At 42.1% G+C, this 23,644-nt stretch overlaps 1 protein-coding gene across 2 annotated transcripts in view; it reads left to right on the forward strand.

Moving 5' to 3' along the window:
* The window catches only part of IGF2R (insulin like growth factor 2 receptor), a 139,973-nt gene that overhangs the window by 31,740 nt on the left and 84,589 nt on the right, over window positions 1–23,644 (forward strand). For both annotated transcript variants that reach the window (XM_016956572.4, XM_016956573.4), the window contains exons 3-4: window positions 8,315–8,439; window positions 9,999–10,097. In XM_016956572.4, the coding sequence (XP_016812061.3) occupies window positions 8,315–8,439; window positions 9,999–10,097 (224 nt within the window). The remainder of the gene's footprint in view (window positions 1–8,314; window positions 8,440–9,998; window positions 10,098–23,644) is intronic.

Raw genomic sequence — 23,644 nt, forward strand, 5'->3', positions numbered from 1 at the left:
TTTTGGGAAGATAATAGTTGGTGTGAGGTTGTTTTTTTTTTTTTTTTTTTTTTTTTTTTGAGACAGAATCTTGCTCTGTTGCCCAGGCTGGAGTGCAGTGGCGCCATCTTGGCTCACTGCATCCTCCGCCCCCTGGGTTTAAGCGATTCTCCTGCCTCAGCCTCCTGAGTAGCTTGGATTACGGGCACCACCATGTCCGGCTATTTTTTTTTTTGTATTTTTAGTAGAGATGGGGTTTCACCATGTTGGCCAGGCTGGTCTTGAACTCCTGACCTCAAGTGATCCGCCCGCCTTGGCCCCCCAAAGTGCTGGGATTACAGGTGTGAGCCACCACGCCTGGCCTGGTGTGAGTTTTAAAGTGCCCTGAAGCAGGGGTCCTCAACCCCCGGGCCACAGACTGGTAGTGGTTTGTAGCCTGTTAGGAGCTGGGCTGCACAGCAGGAGGTGAGTGGTGGGTGACAGAGTGAAGCTTCATCTGTATTTACAGCCGCTCCCCATTGCTTGCACTACTGCCTGAGCTCTGCAGCCTGTTAGATAAGTGGCAGCATTAGATGCTTATAGGAGCGCGAACCCTATTGTGAACTGCACATGCAAGGGATCTAGGTTGTGACCCCTTATGAGAATCTAGTGCCTGATGATCTGTCAGTGTCTCCCATCACCCCCAGATGGAACCATCTAGTTGCATGAAAACAAGCTCAGGGCTTCCACTGATTCTACACTGTGGTGTGTTGTATAATTATTTCAGTTACATATTACAATGTAATAATAATAGAAATAAAGGGTACAATAAATGTAATATGCTTGAATCATCCCGAAACCATCCCACCCCCAGTCCAAGTCCATGGAAAAATTGTCTTTCATGAAACCAGTCTCTGGTGCCAACAAGGTTGGGGACTGCTGCCCTAAAATTTTTTATAGTGAGAAACAAATATTAAGACCTCAATGCTGGTTTAAACAATATTACATTATTTTAAATTGAGGACTCATACATTATGCACACATCCAAAGAGCTCAGAAGAAATTAAAAAAATCATACATTAGTTTTTCCTTAGGCAAACGATATTACATATGTGAATCTTAGCAAATGTTAGCCATCATTTTCATAGGGCCTGTGAACAATATTTAGTCCCATTTGCAACCTAATTATTTTCACATTTTAAAGTGGTTTATACATTTTATATGCATTTGACCCTTGAACAACGCTAGAGTTAGGGGCACCAACCCCCTGCACAGTTGAAAATCCACATTTAACATTTCACTCCCTCTAACCTTAGCTGCTAATAGCCTGCTGTTGATGGGAAGCTTTACCAGAAACATAAATAGTCGATTAACACATATTTTGCATGTTATATGTATTAAGTACTATATTCTTACAATAAAGTAAGCTAAAGGAAAGAAAATATTAAGAAAATCAATCAGGCTGGGTGTGGTGGCTCACACCTGTAATCACAGCACTTTGGGAGGCTGAGGTGGGAGGATCACTTGAGCCCAGAAGTTTGAGACCAGCTTGGACAACATAGTGGAACCCCATCTCTGCAAAAAATAAAAAAATTAGCCAGGCATGGTGGTGCATGCCTGTAGTCCCAACTATTTGGGAGGCTGAGGCAGGAGGATTGCTTGAGCCCAGGAGGTGGAGGCCTCAATGAGCTGTAATCGGGCCACTGTACTCCTGCCTAGGTAAGAGAGTAGTGAGAGCTTGTCTCAGGAAAAAACAAATCATAAGGAAGAGAAAATTATGTTTATTATTCATTGAGCGGCAGTGGATTATCATATAAAGATCTTCGTCCTTATTGTCTTCATGTTGCGTAGGCTGAGTAGGAGGAGGAAGAGAAGGGACTGGTCTTGTTGTTCTGGGGTTACCGAGGTGAAAGAAAATCTGTGTATAAGTGGACCTGGGAAGTTCAGACCTTTGCAGTTCAACTGCATTTGATTTCCTTTTCAAGTACCTCAGATGTCTGGCTTAACAGTTAAAATTTCAGTGTAACAATAATTATAAATTTATGAGTATTATTATTTAATAATTCTTATATATTTACTAGTTATGCTAAAATTCTAAAATTTCTAATTCTAAAATTCTCTTAAATGTTCTAATACTGTGTCGTAAGTCTGAATTAATTGCTGAGTTATAAACTTTGGATTGGAGTTATATTAAACATTGCAGTAAAAATACCAAATACATTCACATTTTTTTCTAACACATCAAATATTAATATTATGATTTTAATTAATCTTCTGAGGATTACAGCTCTATATCCATTTCAGGAAGCCTGTTACCAGCCCATTTAACTTGAGGTAATGTACTCACTAAGGAACAGTGTTAATTGAGGTTACCTCTAGAGCCTGGAATTCTGTTTGGCTTCTTGTTGGTGACCTGGTAGGACACAGTGAGTCCGACTGTAGTCGCCGTCCCAGGTGATTCATTTACTTTAAAGAGCCTGGCCCCTGACTTCCAGTGATTTGATAGTGTCTGATTCTTGTATGCACTCACAGAAATCTATAGCAGGCACTGGATTGATCATTGGATTTTATCTTTCATCTCTTTGACTCATAAGATGTGAAAATGCCTTTTCCTCTTAAGTCTTTTATTTTCTTAAAACCTAGAATTCTGTTGGATATTTAAGATGATACCTGGTTGAGTTTTGGATACAACTCATGTTTTTATCTGATTTATGGTCTCTCCTGATAGTCTGGCAATACCTGTTACATTTTAAAACGTATATTCACATAATCTTTTGTGACTCAAATGGATAGAAGAAGTAGTACTATATGTAGATATTTGTACAAAAGGTTTTTGGTAGCATTGTTTATTGTGGCAAATATGCTGGAACAATCTACTGTGTGGGTATGGTTCAATAATTTATAGTGTATTTTCTTCTTATTTACTTGGTTAAATCATCTAAAATTATATGTATACATTATATTAAAACATAGCCAACAGTTAATGTTTATTTATAATAACTATTTGACTATCAGTCATATGTAGGCACCGGTTTAGGTACTGGAATTGAATCAGTCACTACAACAGGCAAGAATCTCTTTTTTTCATGGAGCTTACATTTTAGTAGGGTGGGAGACAGATGAAAAAAGCAATGGCTAAGTAGTATGTTAAACTGTGATGACTGCTACAGAAAAGGAAAGGAAGGGTAATCAGGAGTACTGGGGGCTTGGGTGTGTGTGCGAGGATATTAAATAGGGTAAGTGTCACTGAGAATGTGACACGTAAGTAAAGACCTTGAGTTGAGGGAGTGAGCTGTGTGTCTCTCTGGGGGAACAGCCAGTTCAGGGGACAAGAAGGGTAGCCAAGGAGTGTGTTGGTGGTAGCAAGAAAATAAAAATCTTTTAAAAAGAGTATCCATATAAATAGAGAAGCTGGAGGTAAAAAAATTGGATGAGTATTTTTTTTTTTAATTTGGCAAAATAGCGTGAATAGTATATGTTGAAGGAAACGCTAAGTGGGTGGTGCAGGGGAGAGAGGAAGACTTGCTTGAGCACATCGGGAAGTAGGACAGGAAGGGTTCTCTGTCTGCCTTGTAGGTTCTAATTGCCATGGCAATAATATAATTGCTGTGGCCGCTGCGGTAGGCAGGAGGGCTGCCTGTGAAGTCAGGATCACCAGGCTTTGTGGCTTCAAGGAGGCCAAATCACCATGGGCTTGCTTGGGCTTGGAGATGCGACTTGGTGGCCTGACTGAGCAGCACGTGAGGGCCTGGTGCAGCCTGGCATGGTGGTACCCTTGAGAGCGTGGCCTAGAGGGCTCCGAGGTGCAGCCTGGCCAGTGTGGTCTGGAGGGGTCTGGCAAGCGCTATCTGGAGCACTCGGAGGTGTGGCCTGTTGTTCCGGGTGGGTCTAGTGAGTGTGGCTTGGAGAGCTGGGTGGTGTGGCCTGGCTGGCACCGAGGTCCCTGCGGATTCTGGAGAACCTCAAGGTGCGGCCCCGGGGGTGTGGCCAAGTGTGGTGTGTGGAGGGCCCTTGTGTGCAGCCTGGTGGTTCCTGTGAGCATGGTTTGGAGGGCCTGGTGAATGTGTCCTGGTAGGCCTGGTGAGTGTGTGAGCATGGCCTAGAGTGTCACCAAACCAAAGTGGACCCGCCTGCCTGTGCACCAGGGAAAGCCAAACACCAAAGCGCAGGGTTTTTGCTGGAGAGAGTGGACTGCACTGCGACGAGACAGGAGGAAAGGTCAAACCTGTCTCCCCAAGCTGGCGGCTGGGTCGGGTTTTATAAGCATAAGCTTATTACCATAAGGTAATGAGGTGTGTTCTGATTGGATCTTGCAATTAGATGATACCAGGGCTCTATCTGATTGGGTCCTGGATCTTGCCATGTGGTGTGCGCTTCTTATTTCAGTCCCGCTCCTCAGTCCAGCACTTAGGTTCCTCCCGTGTTGCAAGCTTGGTTCATCTGTGCAGGCTCCGGTGACATGATGTCGAACTGGGAGCCATGGCAGCTGAAAAACAACGAACAGCTTTGTACATAAAAGATGATACAGCTTGGTCTAATGTGGTTCTAAGGAGGCTCTGCCGGCGAGTCTTAGGGGTTCCGGCGGGCAGCCGCGCGAACCTGGAGCTTGGGGTCTGCAGTGCTGGGAGGCCGAGGCCTGGCATGTTGGGGACAGGTCTTGGGAGCTGACTGGGGGCCTGGCGTGGTGGCGGCAGCCCGCAGTCCCTGCCTGGCCCTTGTCTGAGAGGCCGCGGTTCTCTGCGGCCTCTCGCCGGTGTCGCCCTTGGCCACTGGGCTGCGAGGAAGCCGGCGAGGAGTGGGTGTGCGCCCCGCCCGGGTCTACCGCCGAGGGATGCAGTGGCCGCCAGCGTGGCCGTGCGGCTGGGTCACTCCCTTCCCGCTTCCAGGGCCTTTTTCTGCCTCCTTTTCAGGACGTGACCCGCACATTATGAGGGACCCGTAGGGGCTCTTGACACAGAGGGGTCACCCTATGTGTGAACAGGTTACGAGGTTGGTGGCTTGGCTTCTGAATTTGCCAGGAAACACCGCATCCCTTTTCCTGCAGCGGCCGCCCCCCATCCCCCACCCGCCCCATTCTCTCCCCTCCCCAACTGCAGCCTTCCGCGCCTCCTTGGCCCCTCGAGCCTCCCTGGGTCCCCTGCACCTCCCCATGTCCCCCACGACTCCTAGGCCTCTCGCGCTTCCCCAGGACCCCGCGCATCCTGGGCCTCTTGCGCCTCCCCGGTCCTCAGCGCCTCCTCGGCCGCCGTGCCTCCCCGCACCCTTTGCGCCTCATGGGGCTCCCCGTGCCTTCTGCCCGCCGCCTTGCCGCGCCCCTCGCCTCCTCATGCCCCTCCGCGCCCCATACCTCCCCACCCCTGTGCCTCTCTGCCTATCCCCTGTACCACCCGGCATCCTCCGTGCCCCACGCGCCTCACCCCTCACGCCTCCCTGTACCCTGCATGCCCCGTGTGCCTGCTGCGCCCCACGCGCCTCCCCCCTCGCGCCTCCCTGTACCCTGCATGCCCTGTGCGCCTGCTGCGCCCCACGCGCCTCCCCCCTCGCGCCTCCCCCCCTGCGCCTCCCTGTACCCTGCATACCCCGTGAGCCTGCTGCGCCCCATGCGCCTTCCACGTCTCCAGCCCTCATGCGCCTCCAGCTGCGCATCTCCCTAGGCGGGTACCTCAGCACCGCTGAGCCCACCCCCGCCCCTGCTCAGTGCCTCCCAGACACGCCCACTGCGGGCGGGACAGTGGGAGCTGTCCAGGCGCGGAGCTGTCCAGGCACGGGAGCTGTCCAGGCGCGGGAGCTGTCCAGGCGCGGGAGCTGTCCACGAGGCACTGTCCTTGGTTTCAGAGCCTCTGCAGGGCTTCTGTGTCCTTTTGGCTGAGCCGACTGGGCAAAAGTTTTAGAAAAGACCCTGGGTGTTGCAGATGGAGAAGGATGATCGTGGCTGACTTTTGCTTGCAGGCAGAAGAACCACGGGGCCATCAGCCTGGTGCTGTGGGGGCAGCGCTGACTCGTGGTCCGCCCCTGCCCCAAGACTTCAGGTGTATATGGGATTGGATCAGCTATCATCCCGAGCTCATGGCACGTACAGTGAGCCATGTGTTAATCCATAGACTAACCTTTTTCCTTTTAAAAAATTAGTTGTTTTGTATAATGTAGCGAGCACTGTTTCCAACAAAAATCTAGGATCTTGGCAGTAACCACTATCTGTTTTACTCTTTCCTCTTTCACTTTTCGCTAGAAGTAATCATTAGCTCCCATCTTGTATTAATTTTTTTTTTTTTACTGTATCTAATTTCCAAAAAAAAAAAAAATCTGTGTGTTTGCAACTAAGTTATCTTCCTATGTGTAACTTTTTGGGACTTAAGTGATAACAGTAATATTACTAAAAATCAACCATATTGTTGTTTTTCACTGTGGTTTATTCCTTCTGACTGCTGTGATATTTTGTGTGGATCTGCCGAAGTTAATTTATCCACTCTTCTGTTGATGGGCCTTTGGTCATTTCCAGGTTTTTGCTCTTCTGAAGAGCATGAGATATTCTTTCACATTTTCTGCTGTGCATGTTCCATATGTGCATGGTTTTCTCTTTTATATAGACCTGAGTGGAGTAACTAGGTCATAGGGCACACGAATGTTCAATTTTAGGACATAATGTCCTGCTGACTTACATAGTTGTTGAACCAGTTAACATTTCACTAGCAATACAGGAGAGCTCTGAGCCACCTCATGTCTGACACTTGGTATTTAATTTTTGCCAGAGGGATGGTTGTAAATGGTATACCATTTTGGTCTTGATTTGAAATTCCTTGATCACCAGTAACATTGAACATGTCTTAACATATTTATTGATGTACATTTTTCTTTGATTTGCTTGATCATGTCTTGTTCATTTTATATTGGGTTATTGTGTGTGACCTAGATTAGAATTTTTTCTTTTCATTGGATATTAAGATCCACCATTGTGTGGCTAGGAGTGGGTTTTTCCTTCTCTCTCCTTTCCAGCATGGTGTGTGCTTTCTCAGTCAGAGGTAATTCATCGTCCTTTATTTCCTGGAATTATACAGGCATTCTTTTCTTGTTTGTTTGTATGTGAATGTGTATGTAGAGATTCTTGATGCTGGTTCTTTGCCAGTTCTGTGTTTTTCCTAGTTTATAACTTACTTCCGTTTTCTTTAAGCTATTTTTTGATGAGTATAAACTCTTAAATTGAATAGGTCAACCTCATTAATCTTTTTGAGTCTTAAGAAATCTTTCTCTGTCTTAAGATTTCTGCCAAGTTTTGAAGTTTGGATTTTGATGTTTACATCTTTAATCCATTTAGACAGGGGTGTCCAATCTTTTGGCTTCCCTAGGCCACATTGGAAGAATAATTATCTTTGGCCACACCTAAAATACACTAATACTCATGATACTTAATGATCTAAAAAAAATCACAAAAAAGATCTCATAATGTTTTAAGAAAGTTTACAAGTTTGTGTTGGGCTGCATTCAAAGCCATTCTGGGCTGTATGTGGCCCATGGGCCGCGGGTTGGACAAGCTTGTGTTTAGAGTTGATTTTTGTACCCAGTACTGGGTAGGGATCCAATTTTGTCTTTTTCCATATGGATAACTATTTTGTTTCCAGTTCCGTTTTTATTTCCAGTTCTGTTTATTGAACAGCCTCCTCTTTTCCCTGACCTATTACTTCTGTCATAATCAAAGTTTAATTCACATTTGTGTCTCTGTGCTCTCTCTTCTAGTCGATTGGTCTCTATTCTAGTCTTTTGATCAGTTTATTCCTATGCCAACCCCCATCATGTTGATTTTTACATAGACTTTTTATTCTGGACTGTTACAGTAATGTCCTGGACAAGCAGAGATGTGGTCATTCTACTTGTGGGCCTTTCTAGAGAATGTTGATTTTGTAGCATATGTGATGGGAAGTATTGAAACATTTCAGTGGCTGAGTTATATATCCTGATTTGTATTTTTGAAGATCACACTGGTGCAAGATGGATGAGGAAGTGGGGCTGGTGAGGGATGAGACTAGTGTGGAGGCAGGGGGAGCAGTTAGGTGGCCATTGCTGGAGCGCAGGTAGTGGTTTTAGTGGGAGTAGAGGTGGAGAAATGTGGACAGATTTGAGATGGGCGTATAGCTGTGGACCTTTCTGATGTATAGAATGCAGCAGACAAGGTAAAGATGGCACTTAATGTAATGTAATGGGGATGCCACTCTGAGATGGAAAATTCTGGGAAAGCACAATTTTATAAATTTATAAGCTATCAGATACATTATAATGCTACTTTTAATTTGCTTTTCCTTGGAAATAGCTGTTTGGTTATGTATGTTTTATAGCCTGTTCACTCTCTTTTCTCTCCAAATAGGTGACTCTGTTTTGAGAAGTGCAACCAGATCTCTCCTGGAATTCAACACAACAGTGAGCTGTGACCAGCAAGGCACAAATCACAGAGTCCAGAGCAGCATTGCCTTCCTGTGTGGGAAAACCCTGGTGAGTCCACACAGGCACTTGATGTATTTCTTTAAAAAAAAAAGGTCTGCCCCTTGGTGTTCTGGCTGTAGAGGTATTCCAGGAAGAATCAGTGAGCAAACTTAGAAACACAAATAAGAAAAACCCTACCAAATCACCATCATCATCAAGAACCAATAAGTAAACAAATTCTAAACTTGTTAAAACTTTTAAGTAAAACATAGACCACGTCTTTTGTAAAACTACAATTCAAAGTGATTACTGTGTTAAAAATCAGTGCACTGTTTAATGTTTAAGTTATAGGCATACTTTTTTTTTCTCTAAAACCTCTTCTTCTAGCATTTCATTTTGATAGGTTTTAGGGCAGTGTATTTAGTTTTTTAAAAAATATTTTTCTTTCCTCAGTTATATTAAATTAGAGATACCCACATCTATTTAGGAGAAGCCTTGGCCCGTGGGTATGGGGTTCTCAAGTTTTTTGGATATTACCTGGTGTTTAAAGGGGACATCATTGTGTAAATTATTATGATTGTTCTTATTATGGGCATATTGTATGTAATTTGTTGACTTTAATCTTTAGTTTTTGGAAAGGAACTTGCAGTAAATAATTGTTTTAGCTCTTGGGAGAAGGAATTGGTTTACAAATTCTATGAATGTTCTTGAATCCCAGTAAGAACCCAATCTTTAGGAAAGTCAGGTTGAGTGAAACTCTGTGGCTACTAAATTGCTTTAAAATATCATTTTAGAATTTGGGACTGTGACTATTGCATCTTCAGGTCCACAGTGTCTTATCTGAAGAACTTTGAAAATAAAACTAATATTGTTAATTTTGGATCCGCATATAAATTGCATCGTTGTGCATATTGAGACCTTAAAAAAAAAAGAATCTGTTCGCAGCAGCATTAAATGAGAAGATTTATATTACAGAATAAAATATATAGCTCCTGTTTTAACTTCAACTAATTTCCTTTATGAATTCTGTGTTCACCGTACCAGAAATAGAACTGTGAAGGATAACTCCCTAGACTTGCACGTGGGAGTGAAGAGGCCAGTTCCTGCTGTGCTTGTGTCATCCTGCGATGCTGGGGTTGACCTGTTTGTAGTCCACTCTGGTTGCGGTTAACAGGAGGGGCTGCCTTGGAGGGTGGGTGTCTGGTGGGTGTACTAACTTGGTCAGATGCAGATGGGCTCCTCATGGGAGCCTTTTCACGGGAAGCATGAGGTCACGTTTTCTGGCTTTCGTTTGCTGGCATTTGCTTAAGAGAACATTTGGAGTTTGAGAGGAGAATGACTGAGGATTTCTTCCCATGAACTCACTCAATGTACTTGCACAGCTGGGGCGGTAGAATGCTTTTGGATTAGTTACACAAAATCCCAACATGATTTTATGAAGCTTTGGTCTCAGGATTTGCAGATTTGGGAACCTCTTGATGACCCCGTTTAACTAAAGCGGTTGCATCCCCTGCCCTTCTTGCTGCTGCTTTCTTTGTTTTAGTAGCCTTTACTGCATTCTCATTTTAAAGAAGAATCTTTACAATGTGTGGTATGGTAACATTATAATTACTATTTTTTTTTAATAGGGAACTCCTGAATTTGTAACTGCAACAGAATGTGTGCACTACTTTGAGTGGAGGACCACTGCAGCCTGCAAGAAAGACATATTTAAAGCAAATAAGGAGGTAACATGGGAACTTCAAATTATATGCTTATGAAGTATACTCTGGGGAACTTTATCTTTCAAATACTGATTCTAACCTTTCCGGGTGAAAATCTTTTTTAGCTTCCAAATTGCATTTGAGCAGAGATACCATGTGATTTAATTTTTAAAACTTTTCTGAGTGGTTCTTATTTTTAGGACAGGGCATTTAAAATATCACAGGATGTGATTTTTGGTCCAGATTGGAAATAGAATGGCACATCCATATAGGGCAAGTTAGTTCTTGGTTTCTGGTGCTGTGCAACTCAGTAAACTTAAGTGACGTGTTTGGGCTTGGGCTTAGAGTATTCACTCTACCTGCAGGAGCCATCTGTTTCTGACGCTGATTGCTTCATCTTCCTTTGCACCTGGCTTTCCACCTGTGTTGTACCCCGCTTTTGATAAGTCTCCTTTACCTGTTTGCATTGTTAAATCTCTCTGTCCCTCTCCTCAGCCTTGGGATGACTTCTGGCTGCAATGTGAGTCCAGGTCAGGTATCCCTTAAATTCTTTTCCAGCTCACCTCAGAGACTAGATTACTAGGTTACTGTTACTATTACGTCCACCCCTTATTATTTGAACACAGCATTCCTTGGTCAAGACATTCTTCTTGGGTGCATGTATGTATATATATCTATATACATACACACTGACCTATATGTATTATGTGCAACATGGTATTTTGAAATATGTATACATTGAGGAATGGCTACATTGAGCTAATTACATATGTGTTACCTCACATATTTCGTTTTTTTTTTTTTTTTGTGAGGACTCTTAAAATCTCTCTTAGTGATACGCAAGAATAAATTACATTGTTATTAACTGTGGTTGTGGTGGTGTTTAATGGATCTCTTGGGCAGGTCATTCTTGTTGACTAATGGAATGTCCCCTTCCCCAGCCTGGATTCCCTCATGTTGCACTGCTACTTGATTCTCCCTGGTCCTGGGGAAGAGCAGACTGTGTGTTCCTTCTGCCGCTTCTCCATGCCCACCACCCCAGATCCTAAAGGGAGTTTCCTGTTCTCACCTTGATAACAATCTTAATTAATTGATTATCTCACTTTTCTCTCCTACTTTCTGTTTTTAAGAACTTTCAAAGGTTGTAAGGATTCAGGAACTAATGAATGGTCATAATCAGTAATTTTTACTGGTGGCCTAATACCATGCAGTTTAATAAGACAAAAAGAAATGTTTATTTAAAAACATTAATTCAGATTAAATTATGAATAATAAATCACTGATATTTTCAGATATGGTCATCTATGAAGGGAAAGACAGTTTCATATGGAAGTGGAAGTGGTAAAATACTGCCCAGGAAAGCCATAAGGAGCATTCAATGAAAAAAAAAAGTTTAAAGTGGAAAGAATTAAGGCTGATATTTAGGAGACAGTGTCAAATGTAAGCTTCATTTAAAAACTTAGGTGAAGCTGTTAGATGACGTACTGTTAGCGGTGGGAAAAGCATCTCAAAGCAGACATCTGTTTGGGGTTTGGGGGTGAGGGTGGGAGCACAGTGTGTTCATTCTCGCAGTGCTATAAAGAAACACCTGAGACTGGGTAATTTATAAAGAAAAGAGGTATAATTAGCTCACAGTTCTGCAGGTTGTAAAGGAAGAATGGCAGCATCTGCTTCTGGAGAGGCCTCAGGAAACTTACAGTCATGGCAGAAGGCAACAGAGTATCGAGCACCTCACCTGGCCAGAGCCTGAGGAAGAGAGTGGGAGGGGGAGGTGCCGCCCACTTTGAAATGACCAGATCTCACAAGAACTCACTCACTATCATGATAATACCAAGAAGGGGGTGATGGAATCTGCCCTCATGATCCAGTCACCTCCCCAGGCCCCGCCTCCAATGTTGAGGATTACAATTTGACACAAGATTTGAGTGGGGACACACAGTCATCCTGGGATTACAGGCATGAGCCACCATGCCCGGCTAATTTTTATATATATATATTTTTGTTTGTTTGTTTGTTTGTTTTGTAGAGACGGGGTTTCTCTATGTTGGCCAGGCTGGCCTTGAACTCCTGACCTCAGGTGATCCGCCTGCCTCGGCCTCCCAAAGTGCTGGGATTACAGGAGTGAGCCCCTGCGCCTGGCCCCACACACAGTCATCCTTAAGTGTCCAGTTGGCCAGATCTGAGTTGCTTCCTGTGGGAGGTGGAGGCTGCGGTGACAGTGGTGCCCTCTGCTCTCCTGTTAGACCCCAGACCTCTCAGTCCCAAAGATACTCTCCTGGGCTCTGATTTTCCAACCTGATCATGATACCCTTTTTGTTTTGTTTTGTTTTTGTTTTATCTGAGTGTACCTCTTATGTCACGTTGCTGAATTGACAGTTGTGTCTTCTACCACCTAGGAAAAAATTGCTTTCCAAAATAAAATGAATAGCAACTTGTTTTCAATGGGTCAGAAATCACCAACTACAGCCCATGGTTCAAAGCCTGCCCTGGCCTGTTTTTGTACAACCCCAGGACTAAGAATGGTTTTCACATTTTTACAGGATTGTTACAAAACAAAGAGGAATATGCCACAGAGACCTATGTGACCTGCAAAACCCAAAATGTAGATACCACATGGTTCTTTGTAAAAAAAAAAAAAAAAAAAAAAAAAGGTGCTGATCTGTGTTCTAAATAGTTTTTGGGGTGGGAATGGGGAGGTATAGTCTGTGTTTTTCTCAAAACAATGACCTTTAATTTCTCTTAGAAGCAGATTGAAGATGCATGAGAAACATTTGTGCTTTGTACTCTCTAACCTCTTCAGGTGTAATTGGCAGCTGGGGCGTTATTCATTGAGTTTTCATTTATTGAGAGCCTATTGTGGGCCAAGCAGTAGGAATTTTGTTAAATTTTGGAATGCTTTCAGAGAGCCTATAGACTAATGGTGTGAAGGACATATCCATATTCATTAACTCATTTTTTTTTTGTCTTATGGATAGATTAAATGGAAAGAACTGAAAAGCATAATGACTGCTAAAAATGTAGTGCTGTCACTGTTAGCAAATCTTAATAAAGCGTATGCCCTTTTTTCTGCTTTCAGTTTGATTTGATTACACCTTACAGGCTTGGTATGATAACTTTAAAACATATTGAAGGTTTATGTACTTATAAAACACTCATCATTCCCTAAAGAAAAAAAATCTCACTTTGGTTTAGTGTCATTGTAGTCTTGCTTTCTACATCTTACTAATGTCTCATTTATTTATTCATTTTGCTCTGTCACATTTAGAATGATTTTGATGGGCAAAAATCATGGTAGTTACAAACAGCCCTTTAAAACTATTGTTATACTTTGTTCAGTGGATTCTGGTAGAGGCTTTAAGGTAATTATTTCTTTAAAGCATTGTGTAAATATACCTCCTACTGTAGTGCCCTTGGGAACAGGCAAAATTCAGAACTGGCCTGCTAGCAGTCTTACCAGGGTTATAAAAGTAAGATTATTATATATAAAACAGCATTAACTCAATGCGTGGTGTGTTGCAGCTGGCAAACAACCTCGCTCCCCAGGCTGCTAAATTCGTGGTCTTATGAATGTCTCCATTGCTGTGTTTGCTGTAGCAGGAAGTGGGAGGGTGTTCCCCAGTAGCCTTGACTGTTTACCAGTGCACACTCCAGTTCTGTGGAGTGCTGTGTGAGGCATGTCTTCTCTTCCCTCCTGGAGTAGGGAGACAGCCAGTAGTTGCTACCTGCCCCGAGCAGGGTGCTTGCAGATCTTGCCGATGTGGAATCCTCTAAGTGTCTTGGTGAAATGCAGCTATTTTCAGAATGAAGAGTTCTTTCATTTTCCCTTCTTGCCATATGCCATCTTGCTCCCTTTTCCATCATAGGCTTTTATTTTGCTGGTTAGAGAATTGCATCTTGTCTTGCATCCTACCCAGTCCACTGACTCACTCCCCTCTTGGGTTAATGTTTTCATATGATCTTGCTGTGGGATGACAAGCTTTAGATTTGCAGGATAATGGGCACTTGTGGCTTTTTACTGTAACCCAATTATAGTCTGTGGCAATAATTTTCTTTTAGTTGCCTTTCTGCATGAATGTGGTGGTAGGCTTAAGCTCCATGTGCTGGTACCCTCTGAGCACTAGAGGTTCTAACTTCCTCCATTATTAGTAGAAACACTTAGGTGTCTGAGAAGTATTTTAGGCGACAGGCAACTTTGCTTTGAGGATATGGTCAAAATGAGTTCAAGTGCCTTTGAGGCTGTGAGTAGGTGTAGGTCGTTTGATTCACTCTATTAGCTCTCCATGAATCTCTGACAGCAGGACTGGGGAAAAAGGTTAGTGGGTTAGAGCATTCCTGCAGATTTGATAGCCTATTTCTAAGAGAAATTTGAAAGCTAAATATTAAGCAGTTAACTTTTGTAAATAGACCTGTCTGTGAATTGCTTCAGTCTAAAAGATAAAATTTTGGGAAACTTATCCACAGAAAATAATAAAACTATCTACTTTGAAATGATTTCAGAGAACATGAATTTTTAGAATATTCTTTGGAAGAGGTAATTAAAATGATGCCAGTGTATTATTTTGGAAATAAAACTTACAGGAATGTTTCACATAGTCATGGTTCACTTGGTGACCAGGGCCTTTTTTACTCTGGGGGGGATTCCTTTCTGGGCTTGAGTTCTTGCTGTGATGCGGAAGTTGGGTGCCCCTACTTCATGAAATTGTACCGCAAAGATGTGGGTGCCCCTACTTCATGAAACTGTACCGCAAAGATGTGGGTGCCCCTACTTCATGAAACTGTACCGCAAAGATGTGGGTGCCCCTACTTCATGAAACTGTACCGCAAAGATGTGGGTGCCCCTACTTCATGAAACTGTACCGCAAAGATGTGGGTGCCCCTACTTCATGAAACTGTACCGCAAAGATGTGGGTGCCCCTACTTCATGAAACTGTACCGCAAAGATGTGGGTGCCCCTACTTCATGAAACTGTACCGCAAAGATGTGGGTGCCCCTACTTCATGAAACTGTACCGCAAAGATGTGGGTGCCCCTACTTCATGAAACTGTACCGCAAAGATGTGGCCTCAGAGCCATGGTTTCTGTCCTGGGCAGGGAGTCTTGCAGCCTGGGGCAGTTTCACCATCTGAGCACAGACCCTGATATAGTTTGGATTTTGTCCCTCCCCAAATCTCACATTGAATTTGAATCCCTAATGTTGGAGGTGGGGCCTGGTGGAAGGTGATTAAATCATGGGGGTCCCTCATGAATGGTTTAGCACCATCCCCTTGGTGCTGTCCTCATGATAGTGAGTGAATTCTCATGAGATCTGGTTGTTTCAAAGTTTCTGGTTGTTTCACTCTCACCGTCTTGCTCCTGCTTTTGCTGTGCGATATGCTTGCTCCCACTTCACCTTCTGCCGTGAGTGAAAGCTTTTTGAGGCCTCCCCAGAAGCCAAGCTATGCTTCCTGTACAACCTGCAGAACTGTGAGCCAGTTAAACCTCTTTTCTTTATAAATTACCCAGTCTCAGGTATTTATAGCAGTGCAAAAACAACCTAATACAGACTGCTTGGGACTGGGCTGGCTTTTTTGGCCTGCTGCCAGCGATGGGCCACAGGTGGGAGACTCACTGAGTTAAGGGCATTAGAACTTGGTGGGTCCTGCTATCGCCTGCTATGCTGTGGAGCTCAGGCTGCACCTCTTTTTACCATGTGGGCTCTTTGATGTGGTAGAGGCGCCTCTGTCCCTCCCAGAATGTTGCCCTGGAGGCCCGCTGATCACCATTGGGGCCAGTGCTTGTCTCAGCTGTTGGAGAGCCTGAATATGTGCTTGCCTGACCCAGCTCCACCCAGCTTTCCTTCCTCAATCTGCCTTGCTGGCAGAACACAAGACAGTGATGCTTAGGTGTCCCATGGCCCCACCCATTGTCTGGGACATGGGAGTAGCCTCCTCGTTAACAAAAGCCAAGCATAAATCCTGTTGCCACCACTGCAGCTGCCTCTTTCCTGCAAGTACCACTTCCTGGCCAGGAGATGAACTTGCGTAGCCCATCTGCTGAGACAAGTGTGTACACAATTGCACAGTGCTACGGCAGGAGACAAGCTTTCCATGACCTCAGTTACCATCATCCCTCACCACACCCTGGCTACTCAGAAGGCCCTGAGCCTGCTCACCAGCCTGGTGTATTACTACTACAACTGATGTTTGAGAAAGTCACCACACAAAGCCTATCTATAACCAAGGAATTCATACAGTCTTTGACGCTGAAAGCGTCCAGAAGCAAAGCCAAATAAAACTATGCAACATACATTATAGTCACATTCTCAGGGCGGGGGGAACCCTCTAGTCAAAGCAAAAGTAAATTCAAACCAAAAAGTGACAGTTTCTGTAGATGAGAAGGAAGCAGGGTAACAATTCTGGAAATATGAAAAAGCAGGGTGTTATAGCACCCTGAAGGATCATATTAATCTTCCAGAAACAGATCCTAACCAAAGTGAAATGCTTGAAATACTAGTTAAAGAATTCAAAATATTAATTTTAAAGAAGCTTAATGAGATACATGAGAAAGTTGAAAACCAATACAAAGAGATCAGAATATCAATCCAGGATATAAATGAGAAATTTACCAAAGAGATGTTTTAAAAAAATCAAATAGAATTTCTAGAAATGAAAAATTTATTATGGGAATTATAAAATTGAGTTGAAAGTTTCAACCATAGACTAGACGAAGTAGAAGGAAGAATCTCAGAACTTGAAGACAGGTCTTTTGGATTAATCCAATCAGGCAAAAACAAAGATTCAAAGGAAATGAATGAAGTGTTTGAGAAACGTGGGACTACATGAAACATCCAAACCTATAAAGCATAGATATTACTAAGGGAGAAGAACAAACAAAGTCTGGAAAATGTATTTGAGGACATAATTGATGTAAACTTCTTTAGTTTAGCAGTAGATCTAGACCTCCAAATATAGGAAGCTCAAAAAATTCTAAGGAAATATGTTGCAAGAAGGACTTCACCACAACATATAGCCATGAGACTGTATGAGGTCAACATGAAGGAAAAAATCCTATCCACGAGAAAAGTATCTAATCACCTATAAAGAAAATCCCATCAAACTAATAGGGGACTTCTCAGGAGAAACTTAAGAGCCAGAGAGATTGGGTTTCTGTTTTCAAGGTGCTTAAGGAAAAAAAATCTGTCAACCCTGAAATTTGTATCCTGCCAGAATAAGTTTCATGTATGAAGGAAAAATAAAGTCTTTCTCAGACATGCAAATGCTGAGGGAATTTGTCAGTACTAGATGGACCATACAATTAATGCCCAAAGGAGGTCTATACAGGGAAACAAAAGTTTGATACTTGCTATCATAAAAACACACAAAAGTATAAAAACTCTTATAAAACAATTATTCAAACAAGACCACAAAGCAACTAGGAAACAGTTAGCATTATGACAGGAATAAAACCTCACATATTAATATTAACTTTGAATGTGCATGGATTAAATGCTCCACATAAAAGATACAGATTGGCAGAATGGATTTAAAAAACAAAAGACAGAATCCACCCATATGCTGCTTACAAGAAAGCCAGAACTAATTGGTAAAGACATACACTGAAGCTAAAGGGATGGAAAAAGATATTCCAGGCAAATGGAAATCAAAAGCAAGCAGGAAGACCCACCTATACTTAGATAAAACTGACTTTAAATCAACAACAGTAAAAAAAAAAAAGGAAAAAGATGGTCATTATATGATAAAAAGATTATTCAACAAGATGTAACAATCTTAAATATGTATGCATGCAACTCTAGAGCACAAGATTCATAAAACAACTGCTGGTAGACTTCAGAAAAGAAATGGACAGCAATGCAATAATAGAATTCAATCACTGAGAAAGAAAATCAACAAACACGGGACATAAATTGGATTCAGGACCACGTAGACCTAACAGATATTTATAGAACATTCCCCCCACAGCCGCAGAACATATATTCTTCTCATCAGTGCATGGAACGTTTTTCGAGATGGACTATATGTCATACCAAAAAACAAGTCTCAATAAATTGAAAAAAACCAAAATGATACCAAGTGTCTTCTCAGACCACAGTGGAATGAAACTAGAAATCAATTCACAGAGAAACTCTCATAACTATACAAATAATTGGAAATTAAATAGCCTGCTTCTGAATGAATTTTGAGTCAACAATGCAATTAAGATGGAAATTAAAAGAAATTGAAACAAATGAAAATGGATACACAACATAAAACCTGCGGGATACAGCAAAAGCAGGGCTAAGTGGGAAGTTTATAGTGTTAAATGCCTACATCAAAAATAGAGATCACAAATTAACAACCTAATATCACACTTCAGGGAACTAGAAAAAAAAAAAGAAAAAACCAAATTGAAACCTAGCAGAACAAAAGTAACAAATACCAGAGCAGAACTAAATGAAATGGAGACCAAAAAATGCAGTACAAAGGATAAAAAAAATGAGAAGTTGGTTCTTTGGAAAGATAATATTCATAGACTGTTGGTCAGATTAACCAGAAGAGAGAGGATTCAATCAGAAATAAGAAAGTAGACATTACAGCTGATACCACAAAAAAGATCATCAGAGACTTCTATGAACATCTGTGTACTCACAACTGAGAAAATTTAGAGGAAATGTGTACATTTCTGGAAACATTCAAGTTCCTGAGATTCAACCAGGAAGAAATAGAAATTCCAAAAAGACCAATAACAAGTATTGGGATTGAATCAGTAATTTAAGAAAAACAAAACAAACAAAACAAAACAAAACAAAACAAAAACCTCCCAACAAAAAAAGCTCAGGACCAGACAGATTGACAGCTGAATTCTCCCAGAGGCACAGGGAAGAACTAGCACAAATCCTACTGAAACTGTTACCAAAAATCAGAGGAGGGAATCCTCCCTAACTCATTATTTGAAGCCAATATTATCCTGATAACCAAAGCCAAACAAGCACACAACAAAGAAAGAAAACTAGAGGCCAATATCTATGATAAACAGATTCAAAAATCTCAACAAAATAGTAGCAAACTGAATGTAACAGCACTTCAGAAAAATAATACATCACGATCAAGTGGGTTTTATTCCAGGGTTGCAAGGATGGTTCAGTGTATGCAAATCAATAAATGTGATTCACCATTTAAACAATTAAAAAAAAAGTCTGACCATCTCAGGAGATACAGAAAAAGCATTTGATGAAATTCAACATCCCTTAATGAAAAGACAACACTCAAAAAATTATTAGAAGGGACATACCTCAGAATAATAAAAGGCATATACGACAGAACCACAGCCAGCATCGTACTGAACAGGGAAAAGTTGAAAGCATTTCCCCTAAGAAGTGGAACAAGACAATGATGCCCACTTTTTCATCTCTCCTATTCAACATAGTACTGGAAGTCCTACCTGGGGCAGTCAGGCAAGAGAAAGAAAACGCATCCAGATCAGAAAAGAGACAGTCAACGTGTCTCTGTGTGCTGATGATATGATCTTATACCTAGAAAACTCTAAAGATTCCTCCAAAAGTCTCTTAGATTTGATATGTGAATTCAGTAGTTTCAGGATACAGAGTCATTGTACAAGAATCAGTAACATTTCTACACACCAGTAATGATCAAGCTGAGAATCAAATCAAGAACTCAATCCCATTTATAGTCACTAAAAAAAAAAAACCCACTAGAAATACATTTAGCCAAGGAGGTGAAAAATCTCTACAAGGAAAACTGTAAAACACTGATGAAAGAAATTGTAGATGGCACAAGTGGGAAAACATCCCATGCTCATGAATTGGAAGAATCAATATCATTAAAATGATTATATTGCCCGAAACACTCCACAGATTCAATGCAATTCCTATCAAAATGCCAACGTCATTTTTTATGGAATTAGAAAAAGTCCTAAAATTCATGTGGTCCCCCCAAAAATCTTAATAGCCAAACCAATCTTAAGGAAAATGAACAAAGCTAGAGGCATCACAATACCCACCTACAGATTATACTGGAGGGCTATAGTAATCAAAACAGCTAGTACTGATAGAAAAATAGACACACAGATTAATGGAACAGAATAGAAAACCCAGAGTCAAAGCTGCATACTTACAACCAACTGATCTTTGACACAGTTGACAAAAACATACACTGGGGAAAGGACACCCTATTTAGTAAATGGTTCTGGGAAAACTGGACAGCCATATGCGGAAGAATGAAACTGGACCCCTATCTCTTACCACATATAAAAATTAACTCAGGTCAGGTTAGCGACTTGAATGTAAGGCCTGCCTGAAACTATAAAATTCCCAGAAGAAAACCCAGGAAAAGCTCTCTCGGATCTTCGCCTAGGCAAAGAATTCATGACTAAGACTTCAAAAGCAAATGCAACAAAAATAAAAATAGAGAAATGGGACTTTATTAAACTTAAAAACTTCTGCACAGCAAAATACATAGTCAGCAGAGTGAACAGACAACATACAAAATGGCCAAAAGTGTTTTTAAACTCTACATTCAACAAAGGATTGATATTCAGAATCTACAAAGAATGCAGACAACTCAACAAGAAAAACCACAATCCCTTTAAGAAGTGAGCAAAGGACGTGAACAAACATTTCTCTAAAGAAGACATACAAATGGCCAAGAATCTCCTAAACATACTCCACATCACTAATCATCAGAGAAATATACAAATTATTATAAAACCACATGGAATACTATGCAGCCATAAAAAATGATGAGTTCATGTCCTTTGTAGGGACATGGATGAAACTGGAAACCATCATTCTCAGCAAACTGTCGCAAGGATAAAAAACCAAACGTCGTATGTTCTCACTCATAGGTGGGAATTGAACAATGAGAACACATGGACACAGGAAGGGGAACATCACACACCTGGGACTGTTGTGGGGTGGGGGGCGGGGGGAGGGATAGCATTAGGAGATATACCTAATGCTAAATGACGAGTTAATGGGTTCAGCACACCAACATGGCACATGTATACATATGTAACAAACCTGCACGTTGTGCACATGTACCCTAAAACTTAAAGTGTAATAATAATAAAATTAAAAAAAAACTTTAGGAAAAAAAAATAAACTGCATATATGGAACGTAATAAAAAAAAACCCACAATGAGATACCGTCTTATACCAGTCAAAAATGGCAATTATTAAAAAGTCAAAAAACAACAGATGTTGGCAAAGTTGCAGAAAAAAAGAGAACACTTATACACCGTTGGTGGGAATGTAAATTAGAATGACCTTTATGGAAAATAGTATGGAAATTAATTAAAGAACTAAAAATAGAACTACCATTTGACCCAGCAATCTCACTACTGGGTATCTACACAAAGTAAAAGAAATCTGTCTGTCAAAGAGATACGTGCACTCGTCTGTTTATTGTGGCACTATTCATAGTAGCAAAGATACGGAATAAACGTTAAGTGCCCACCAACGGATGACTAGGTGAAGAACACACACACACACACACACACACACACACACACACACACACGTCTATCATGGAATACCACTCAGCCGTAAGGCAGAATGAAATCCTATGTTTTGGAGTAATATTGGTGGAACTTGAGGCCATTATCTTGAGTGAAATAACTTAGTCAGACACCACATATTCTCACTTATAAGTGGGAACTAAATAATACATACACATGGACATAGAGACTGGAATAATAAATATTGGAGCTTCAGAAAGGTGAGAGGGTGGGAGGGCAGTGAGGGTTGAGAAATGAGAAATTTCCTAATGGGTACAATGTACAGTATTCCAGTGCTGGTTACACTAAAAGCACAGACCTCACCACTGTGCAATATCCATGTAATACAACTGCACTCGGTCCTCCTAAATCTAAATAAAACAAACAAAGAGGCACCCCCTTAAAGCTCAGGGTCTTGCCAACTCTAACAGTGGGGTTTCTTGATGTTTTTTAAAATAAAAAGACCATTAGTTCATAGGTATGAGAGACTGTCATAAATTAAAACCAAGTAAGGATGGATTGAAATACCCACAGGAGGAACTCATCTTCACAGTTTATGGAACAAATATGGAACAAATATTTACTGAGCTCCCACTATGTTGTAGGCATCATCTTTAGCCTGCAGTGACAAACCGTTGACCTCAAGGAGCCCCTATTATAGTGGGGGGAAAATGACAAAAGTCAACAGATGGCAGTACCTAGTATCATACATCACAGTGCTGTGAACAAAAGTGAGGCTGAGTATGGGAGACAGAGAGAGGTGGAGAGTGCTGTTTTAGGTAAAGGTGTCAGAAGAGGCCTTACTAAGGGTGATGTTTCATCAGAGACCTGAATGAAGTGAGGGAAAGAGCCATGTGTATATTTGGGTAAGCACATCTCAGGTAGAGAGGACTTTTGAGTTTCAGGAGGGTAGAATTGCGTCAAGAGGTGAGTGTGGCTGCGTTGAGTGAGGAGAGTGGTAGGTTAGGGCGGTGTCATGAAGGAGTTGGAATTTCCTTCTCAGTGTAATGGGAAGCTGCTTTGAACAGGGAGAGGTGTGGCCTGATTTAATTCTGAAGTGCTAATCCTGTGCTTGTGGAGACATGGGCTGAGGTAGTAGGGCATTGAAGCTGGAATTGGGGGGCCAGTTAAGATACTATTGCAGGCAAGAGATTATGGTGGCTTGGACAGGGTGGCGATGGTGGAGGTGATAAGTAGGGAGTGGATCCAGGGTTTAGTCTGAAGGGAGAGCTGGCAGGACTTGCCGATGGTTGGATGTAGACGTGAGAGAACTTGGCGGTGGGGCAGGGGGACCTTAAGGTTTTGGCCCAAGCAACTGGTTGAATCATGATGCCATTTGTTGAGATGAGGAACACTGGGGTAACAGTAGGTTTTGGGGGAGAAATCAAAGGCTCATTTTAAATTTAAATACATGAAATTTGAGATGGTTTTGTGTATCCAAGTGATGATGATAAACAACAGCAATAAATAACACTTATGCCAACCTGCCAGGAGCTGTACGCCAAGCTTCACATACATTAGTTCACTCAGGCCTTACAGCAGCCCCATGAAGGAATAACTGTCATTATTCCAGTATGGCACGTGGGGAAGCTGAGGCATGGAGGTTAACTTCATTCATGGTCATGCAAAGTGTTCATGCCAGAGGTTGAACCCCAAGTGTTCTGCTTCGAGTCTGTGCTTATAAACGTAGCTTCTGCTATTGTTGGCTGTGTAAGCCTGCAGTTCTGTGGAAAGGTCAAGGCTAGAGACATGAATTTGGGAGTCTTTGGCAGACATTTATAACCATGCGCGAGGTCACCAAGGGATTGGGTGTAGACAGGAAAGAGGGCTGCTCAGTAAGCTGTGGCACACCTCTGCATTGAGAGTCAGTTAGAGGGAAGGTGAGAAGTGTTTCCAGGAGGCTGAAAAAGAGCTGGAAGTGGGGCAGAAGAAAACCAGGAGCCTGTGGATGCAAGCCACAGGAGAAGGGGTTTCATGAGGTGGAGAATGATCAGTAGCATCCAGTGCCACAAGAGACCATGTAACGGGAAGGCTAGGACACGAGCACTGGATGTGTCAGCAGAGGTGTTGTGGGTGAGCTGG

The sequence above is a fragment of the Pan troglodytes genome, chromosome 5 (genome assembly GCF_028858775.2).
Source record: "Pan troglodytes isolate AG18354 chromosome 5, NHGRI_mPanTro3-v2.0_pri, whole genome shotgun sequence".
Taxonomy (NCBI): Eukaryota; Metazoa; Chordata; class Mammalia; order Primates; family Hominidae; genus Pan; species Pan troglodytes.